This window comes from Octopus bimaculoides, chromosome 3, assembly GCF_046866305.1.
Source record: "Octopus bimaculoides isolate indiv1 chromosome 3, ASM4686630v1, whole genome shotgun sequence".
NCBI lineage: Eukaryota > Metazoa > Mollusca > Cephalopoda > Octopoda > Octopodidae > Octopus > Octopus bimaculoides.
The window spans coordinates 147,580,844-147,590,843 of record NC_142930.1 but is presented as its reverse complement, the minus strand read 5'-3'; the positions used below and the strand labels follow the sequence as shown (position 1 = coordinate 147,590,843).

The window sequence follows — 10,000 nt, the reverse complement described above, 5'->3', positions numbered from 1 at the left end:
AAGTATATCAAAGCCAACATGTGTGTAGGTGGTGTACATATTCATGGAATATGGACAGGAGTAATGTATAGTGTGCATATGAACAGGAGTAATATATAATGTGCAGAGTTCATAGGGTGTTTGTGTGGACATATGATGCGTGGATAATGTCATTTACATTATTTAATACTAACTTAAAAGCCACACTCCGTCCAGACCTCTAAGCTAGCTCCTGCGTTGGAGTAATTGGCCCTGCAGCCCAAAATTGAAGAGAGCTAAATAGCATGACTGTAATACATCTATAATGGTTATATGTCCCAGGGGTGTTTGATCAGAGATTAAAGACAGATGAGAGTTCTGTTATACAATCATTCTATTGTTCCTGTACCAAGTTTAATTGCAACTATTGGCCAATTTGTCCCAAAGTTCTTATCTCGACATAAAATTAATGAAGCGAATGTCATTTATCTCCCCTTGATCTCTGACGTCATCTAACAAATGCCAACCAAGATGGCATGAATCAGCCAAGTTTTACCTGCTAGAAATAGCAACTCATATGCTTTTAAATCCCAATGCTGGATGTTCAAGAACCAAATGCAGGGCAGATTTTCAATCCCAAGATCATCCTGATTCCAGAAACGTATAATATGTCTATGTAGAACAAATGTAGACTGAGATATAGGGGTCTCGGACAGAATTTCACGTTTATTATTATTATAGATGGAAAGGTATTCTATATGAAACACTCGGTAGCAGACAGAGACAGACTATAAACTTTCTGTCTCCATCTGCTTAAATGTTAAATGCTTAAATCCAGTGCATGCATCTGTGCGAATATGTGTACAGACGTGTGTGTGTGATTAAGTGTGTGTGTGTATTTATATCTATCTGTATTGCTGACGTTTTTACATTTTTCTCTGTATGTATTTATGAATGTGTACACTACAAGCTCATATGTCAAAAAATATATTTTTTTGTGAGCAAATACCAATACAATAACACCTCAATATATGAATTTGTTCCCAGAGATAACTCCTAAAGCAAAAACTCATAAAGCAGAGCAATAATTTCCCATAGTAACTATGTTATGAATCGTAATTTGTTCCTCAAAATATATTCTACCAATAAAATTTACAATACTCCTAAACAAATGGCAATAAAACAACAGTAGCATGTAAAGACTATTTTATATAAAGTAAAAAGAATGTCAAGATCATTAATAATAAAAGATATTATTATTATAATTGTTTTCTGAATTACTTTCACTCGCACCAGACTTGTGCACACTATTACTTATAGACGTGATTGCCGATTCACAAGCACTCATAGACAGACTTGTAGCTTTCGTTTTAAAAAACAAGTCTAGAGTTGTTTGCTTAGAAGAACCTGTTTTTTTTTTTTTATTTTGTTCTCTATAAATTTCTCAGTAATATGCAGAAGCGTTTGTTATGACAGTAGAGACTTTTGCACTTCATTCAAAATTTGGATCTTGGGCTTGAAAAATAAGACTTGTAAACCCAAGGTCTCGTAAAGTGGGTCCTCCTAAAGTGAGGTATTATTGTACACATGTTAAATATGACCCACATGTGTGTGTACGTTTAACATGAGTGGTCGTATATGAATGTGTGTGTGTGTGTGTGTGTGTGTGTGTGTGTGTGTGTAGAGGTGCAATGGCCCAGTGGTTAGGGCAGCGGACTCACGGCCGTAGGATCGCGGTTTCGATTCCCAGACTGGGCATTGTGAGTGTTTATTGAGCGAAAACACCTAAAGCTACACGAGGCTCCGGCAGGGGATGATGGTGAACCCTGCTGTACTCTTTCCCCACAACTTTCTCTCACTCTTTCTTCCTGTTTCTGTTGTACCTGTAATTCAAAAGGGTCAGCCTTGTCACACTGTGTCATGCTGAATCTCCTCCGAGAACTACGTTAAGGGTACACGTGTCTGTGGAGTGCTCAGCCACTTGCACGTTAATTTCACGAGCAGGCTGTTCCGTTGATCGGATCAACTGGAACCCTCGTCATCATAACCGACGGAGTGCTAAAAGAGAGTGTGTGTGTGTTTATATATATGTATTTGTAATTTTTAAGCTGATTTCAAAAAGATTTAATTAGTATGACTGCCACAACTCACTTGTTCCAAATAGTGCAAGGACAAATTAATATATTTGGCTTCAGTCAACAGCAGGCCATTAGCACCACTTTTAGCAACTCGCTCAGATCTGAAATATAACAAAGGAAATCAATTACCAATATTCTTGCAGACTGCTTTAAAAATAATCCTTTCATCTATTAATACAATTTCTGTTTTATTAATATCATGGAATATGCTTTTCTAAGTTACGATGAAAGAAACAAGAAGAGGGCATTTCTGATGCCCTGGAGACGGTAAAGTAATCCAACACTTTTGTGTGGGTATTTCCTCAAATAACCCAAGGTAGACGGCTACTGGAGATTCTATTTATATATTCTTCTATTCTTTTACTTGTTTCAGTCATTTGACTACAGCCATGCTGGAGCATCGCTTTTAGTCGAGCAAATCGACCCCAGGACTTATACTTTGTAAGCCTAGTACTTATTCTATCAGTTACTTTTGCTGAACTGCATCATCATCATTAAGACACCGAGCTAGCAGAATCATTAGCACGCCGGGAAAAATGTTTAATGGCGTTTCATCTGCCTTGATGTTCTGAGTTCAAATTCCACCAAGGTCAACTTTGCTTTTCATCCTTTTGGTGTTGATAAATTAAGTACCAGTGAAACACTGGGGTTGAAGTAATCGACTAGTCCCCTCCCTCAAATTTCAGGCCTTGTGCCTTTAGTAGAAAGAATTATTGCTATTATTATTATTATACTACTAGGGTCAATTCATTGGACTAAACCCTTCAAGGTGGTGCCCCAGCATGGCTGTAGTCGAATGGCTGAAACAAATAAACAATTAGAGATAAAAGATATAAACATACACAGTCAGATGGACAGACAGACAGACAGACAGATATCCACTCTGACATCTAATTACCTTTATTTTTTATCTCAACCCAGCTCCACTCAATCACTCTCTACCTCTCTTCTAAAATGTCAGTGGTCATGTAGCCCCTCAACAGCAAGAAACTTGATTCTGGCCCTTTCTCTCATGCAAAAGTATGACCCTTCAGCTCGTATCATAAAGTTGTCCCTTCAGGATTTGTAACCTTGCAAATTACTTGGTAACTGAAACCAGTGCTAACGGAAAGGGGAAAAAAGACCCCAGTACATGCTATAAAGGGGCATTAGGAAGGCTGTCCAGCTGTAGAAACAATGCCACAGCAGAGATTGGAGCATGATACAGTCCTTGGCCCTTTAGATCCAGCCAACCCATGCCAGCATAGAACATGGATGATAACTAATGATGATCATGATATGGATATATATACATACCCTGCAAGGTCAACAAGATGAAGTTTAGATTTTCGGAGAGAAGTTGAACCAATCTGTCGAGAAGTGAGATGAATTGTGAATATACAGTGTGAACGAGTAGAAGCCTGATTCATCGGAGTCTGAAAATGTAAGAAAAGTAGATATAATTTTGCTGAGACAAAGATATCATGATAAAAATGATAACAAATAATGTAATGACAGATATTATTTATCTGATTACTATGAAATTGTTAAGAGTCGATGAGAGTACCTCTATACGTGCATTTATTGCAATGAAAATGGCAGCCAAACGGTCCTCAAATCATACTCTACAATCTTTAAAACATGACACAGACACAGAGTGTGGGAAAAAAAAGGGAGTAAAAAAGGGTGTTAGTCATATGTGGGATCTCATGGTTCATAGGTTTGCTCAATTATGGCTAAACTGAGGCTAAACATCAGCTGATATAAATAGCAGTCAAATCTCCTCAAATCACACACCATTGCCTTCGGTATGGGATTTTATATCTTTTACTTGTTTCAGCCATCAGACTACGGCCATGCTGGAACAATGCCTTGAATAATTTTAGTTAAATAAACTGACCCCAGTACTTATTTTTTTAAGCCTGGGACTTATTTTATCAATCATTTTTACCAAAGCATTAAGTTACAGGGGTGTGAATCCACCAACACTGCTTGTCAAGTGGTGAGAGGACAAACACAGACAGACACACACACACACACACACAAGTCACATATCTATGTATGTATGTATCCACATGTATCTACGTGTATAGCTAAACCATGATCTATACATATGCAGACCAAGGTCCAATCAAATGAGATATATATATATTGTGTACTGTTCCATGATGGAAAGATCAGCAAAAAAAGTACTCCATCTGGTGAGTGATAAATAGTATTTAATAGACATAATACATGCTTTTATGTGGTAGTAATAGATTCTTGTGCTGAGAACATGCCAAAACGATGCATACCTTGTGAGCACATAAATTCTTTCGCAAAAAATCTGCACAGTCAAACCATTTTGATTCACCTGTCCACCAGTTTTGACGATAATCAAACTAAATTTCCATCATTTTGAACTACTTACCCAATGAGTATTTCTGGCAAATTTGGTGAAAATCTGTTCAGCCATTTTCCAGTAATTTTGCAAACACACAGACAATAAGTGACTAGAATACTCTGCTTTCACTTATGTGAGCAGGATAATAATGGAATTGGATGGTGACAGAGAGTCATGGGAATCAACAAAAAGAGAAAAAAAAATGTCTTTCATATCATCAGTTCTTTTGTTCATGGAAGACCAGCAGTCGCCCATGCATATCATGCCTCTCCTCTCCATGCCACTGATGTTATCCAAGAGGAAGGTAAAGGCTGATACAGCCTGGCACCAGTAACATCGCAACTCATTTCTACAGCTGTGTGAACTGGAGCAATGTGAAATAACATGTTTTGCTCAAGAACACAACACACCCCAGTCTGGGAATCAAACTCACAACGTCACGGTGGCACAGATATGCACAACATCATTTTTAAAACACCAATTTTCCATGCTCGCATGGGTGTGACAATATTTATTGAAGCATATTTTCTATGGATGGATGCCCTTCCTGCCACCAACCCTCACCTATTTCTGAGTGGTGTATATGTTTCCCCATGTCTACAAGCATCTTAACAAAAGATTTGAAATGAAGGATACTGCTTGCATGATGATGACACTCACAACAATCACACAATGAGACAGTAACACACTCACACATATACATGACAGACTTCTTTCAGTTTCTGTCTAACAAATTCCCTCTCAAAGTTTGGGTCAGCTTGAGGCAATAAGAGAAGACACTTGCTCAAGATGCTATGCAGTGGGATTGAACCTGAAACCGCGTCGTTGAGAAACAACCTTCTTATCACATAGCCATGTTTCCTTTATTTTCTCTCCTTGTTTCTTTCTGTATTCCTTTCTGTGGAAGAGCATAGGCTTAAAACGTTAAAGACTTTTTCACTTCTCAAGCATTAAACTAATACATTTGTTTGTTGTCTGCACTACCTGTCATCGTCTGTTGGTTTTTTTGTGAATTCTCCCTATATATATATGTGTGTGTGTGTGTGTATGTGTGTACATATATATAAGGCCTAGGCCAGTGTTGCGTAACCAGCCCATTTAAGAGTACCCTTCAATTGTCAAGCAATATGCTATGCTTCCAAAGACCTGTTGAGTCAAGTGAAATCATTGTCATGACCGTTGCCAGTGCCGCCTGACTGGCTACCATGCCAGTGACATGTAAAAAGCATCATTCGAGCGTGGTCGATGCCAGTACCGCCTGACTGACTCACGTGCTGGTGGGATGTAAAAAACACCCACTACACTCTCAGAGTGATTGGTTGGCATTAGGAAAGGCATCCAGTTGTAGAAACCTTGCCAGATTAGACAGAAGCCTGGTGCAGCCTTTTGGCTCACCAGTCCTCGGTCAAACCATCCAACCCATGCCAGCATGGAAAGCAAACATTAAACGATGATGATGATAATATATATATATATATATATATATATATATAGAAATATAATATTTCTAAATCTCTCAGAGAGATTTAAGCAGTAGTGGAGCGACAAAGTTGTAGTATATTGTCAACTTAATGTGACAATCCCAATAAGGGAATACACTACTGCTGTTTAGCCCTAGGAAGCTGGACCGCTTCCTGTCGGCCTTGACACAATTACTGTGTCCTTAAGTTTGCGAGGGGGAGACAAGCTCCCCCACCCAGCCTAGCCAGCATTCAGGGACATGTTTCTGAGTCTTTGCTCGTCATCAGCCTGAAGTAGCTTGCCAGCTGGATAGAGAGGCCTGTCTCTCCTTCACAAACTTATGTAAATCATAGTGAAGTTCATTCACTGATGAGCTGGCAAGCTACTTCAGGCTGATGACGAGCAAAGACTCAGAAACATGTCCCTGAATGCTGGCTAGGCTGGGTGGGGGAGCTTGTCTCCCCTTCACAAACTTAAGGACACAGTAATTGTGTCAAGGCCGACAGGAAGCGGTCCAGCTTCCTAGGGCTAAACAGCAGTAGTGTATTCCCTTATTGGGATTGTCACATTAAGTTGACAATATACTACAACTTTATATATATATATATATATATATATATATATATATATATATATATATATATGTGTGTGTGTGTGTCCAAGTTTGTATGATAGTGTGTAGAAGAATATATCAATCAATGAAATTCCTACTCAATCTGGTTTTCACAATTTATTATTTACAATTTTAAAAAAATTTACAATATTGATGTAAACTAGTACTTTGATGCATTGCACAATCATTAGATTTATGTAGTGACAGTTTTGTTCCACAATACACACACACACACACACACACACACACATAATGTACATTTATTTTTCGAAAACTTTGTTTCCAAAACCTTACTGATTATTGATTTCTTTTTCAAACCATGGATGGTCACCTAGGACAACACACCCTAAGTTAAACAAATATTATATTTACTAAAATAATTAAATAAAATACATATAGTCGTAGAAGTGGCTGTGTGATAAGTAGTTTGCTTACCAGCCACATGGTTCCGAGTTCAGTCCCACTGTGTGGCACCTTGGCCAAGTGTCTTCTACTATAGCCTCAGGCCGACCAAAGCCTTGTGAGTGGATTTGGTAGACGGAAACTGAAAGAAGCCTGTCGTATATATGTATATATATATATATATATATATATATATATATATATATATATATACACACACATATATATATACATATATACGACGGGCTTCTTTTCAGTTTCCGTCTACCAAATCCACTCACAAGACTTTGCTCATATATTTATCTATTTATATAGGTACATTTCATTTTATAAACAGGAGAAAAAATACTCCGTATGTAAAACAGAGCCTGTATAATCAACTAGCAGATATTTGCTAAAGGAGTAACTGAAAATTCTGGAAACTCATATGAAAGATTTATCAAACTGTTTAAGTACCAAAGCATGAAACTCTAATCTTCTCCAACCATTCCTGTAGCAATCTCAACTTACAAAAGATTATACAGGGTGTCCACAAAGTCTGGGTACATGGGATTAACACAAACTTTAAGAAAATTTTATTTCGTATATTTAATTATTTATGTTATGATTTTATTTACCCCAGGTACCCAGACTTTATGGACATCCTATATATTACATTCTCATTTAACAGCCATGTTCCATACTGGGATGGGCTAGATGATTTGATAGGAGCCATTGTGTCCAAGAACTGCATCAAGCTTCAATGTTTGTTTGGTATGGTTTTTAGGGCCAGATGCCCTTCCTAATGTCAACCACTTTACAGTGTGGACCAGGTGCTTTTTTATGTCACCTACATTATTGCATTTTGAAGCACTGTTATTGGAAATGTTACATTCCAAGAATAATGCATATTCTCAGTGAAGATGATCTGGACTGAAAAGAGGAGTTTTGCAAGTGGTACTTAATAAGATGGTTAGAAGATACATACTTTCTAACAAAAATTGTTTGGAATGATGAGGCCACATTTAGATTAAATGGCTCAATTAATGGCCACAAATGCACCTACTGGGGACCTGAGAATTCACATATTACAGAGAAGCATCATGTTAATTTACTGGGAGTTACAGTAAGGACTAATTGGACTTTTTGTGGGGAGATAGTATTGTTTCTGGTTCCATTTATTTGAACTTGCTGTGATGATCTGTCATGTCAAACATTCAAAGGGACTTTGAAGATGTGGAGTCTCTAACAAGATTGGTCAACCCCACACTACCATAATGATATAAGGGTTTACCTTGATGAGATTTTGCCAATGGATGAAAATGTCAACAGAATAACTTTCACATTCACCAGACCACATACACTTACAATCATTTTTATGGGAATAATTAAAAATTAAAGTTTATGGTGCAAAAGCCAATGACAGTTAATGAACAGAAGGCAGGTAAAGAACAAGAATGCACACAAATACCAAATGAAGTGTTTCTTGATGGTTGTGACTCCATTGCTTTGTGTTGTCAGCAGTGTCTCGACCAGAACTGTTATCAGTTTGAAAAGCAGTGTAAAAATGTGATTCTGTCTGTAGATTCTATTAAATTTTGAAAATGTAAGGTATTCTAAGAAGCACTGACTTGATAATCCTTCAATATGTGTGTACATTTTGGGTAGACACCTTGTATTATATATATATATATATATATATATATATATGATAGATAGCTCTGGGTGTGTGTGTGTGTGTGCGTGCATGTGCGCATGCACACGCATACACATATGTATATGTATGAATATACTTATGGATACATAAACTTTGATGTGAAAGATAACAAGAAGGCAAGAAAAATGATCACAAAAAAAGCGCATAAAAAATGGGCTAAAAGAACACCAAAAATACCAAACCAAAATCAAGCCAAAACAAAAAAAAGATGATACATAAATAAAAAAAAGAAAGGAACTTCTTCTGAGCTGAGAACATACAGATTGGCAGTTAGATTTATCAGCAGTGAGCTTAGCAAAACATGATTGAGCAACATGAATTCAAGACATGAATGATTTATCAACTGCCTGTACAAGAAGAATGCATTCCTCATAACAGTGTACTGTAGTACAAATGCTAATAATGCATCATCTACACACTAAGATATACAAACACATACATACAAGGGAATATACATACATTAAAAAAAAAGCAAAAAAACTGTATCACACACCACGCTGCACCAAAAAATGCATAAATATGAAAGATTGTGATTTGTAATAATTCTTTATTGTTCATTTTTTTTTTTTAGTTTTACTGTTGATGTGCTGTGTAGATTTTGGGTTGTTTTTTTTATATTCTTTATTCTTTATTATTTCTAGTGTATATGGGGATTGAAGACAAAATAGTTAAAGAAATAAATGAAATATATTTTGTGTGTGTGTGTGTTTTCCATGCTTTTATTTATTTATATTTATTTTTTATTGTTGGTGGGGGTAGAAATAGGAATATTTTGAACAGCATCAACATATGAAATAATAATAAAAAAAAAAGAAAAACCAACTGAAATAAAATAATATGGAAATGGAAGAGATAAATAAATGGCTGTTTCAAGATGTAAATTCATACAAACGTGAATAGAATTGAACAATGGAAGCATGTCTTTTTTGTTGTTATTCTTGTTGTTGTTGGGTTTTTGACAGGGGAGGAGGATTCCTTTGTTTTTGTTTCGTTAAATAAAAATGTGTAAATGTGTGTTCGTATCTTTTTCTCCCTCTCTCTCCCTTGCTGTGGATATATACATATATACACATATATAAAATCACATATACATGTACACACACATACATGCGTTTATATGTACATATGCATATATATATATATATATATATATATATATATATATATATATATATATATATATATATGTATATATATATATATATATATATATATATATATATATATATATATATATATAATATATATATATATATGTGAGTGAGTGGACAAATGAAAGAGAGAGGCACTCATCACATTTAGTTGGAGTTACAGATGCTATTATTTAAAACAGTTAGGTTCAGCTCCATGCAGCTCAAAGTTTCACAGGC

At 36.2% G+C, this 10,000-nt stretch overlaps 1 protein-coding gene across 2 annotated transcripts in view; it reads right to left on the bottom strand.

The window, feature by feature from the left end:
* LOC106880426 (kinesin-like protein KIF6) overlaps positions 1–10,000 on the bottom strand; it is a 227,512-nt gene that overhangs the window by 137,172 nt on the left and 80,340 nt on the right. For both annotated transcript variants that reach the window (XM_089349786.1, XM_089349784.1), the window contains exons 8-9: positions 3,393–3,511; positions 2,110–2,197 (exon numbers count right to left, since the gene is read on the bottom strand). In XM_089349786.1, coding sequence (XP_089205912.1) covers positions 2,110–2,197; positions 3,393–3,511 — 207 coding nt within the window. The remainder of the gene's footprint in view (positions 1–2,109; positions 2,198–3,392; positions 3,512–10,000) is intronic.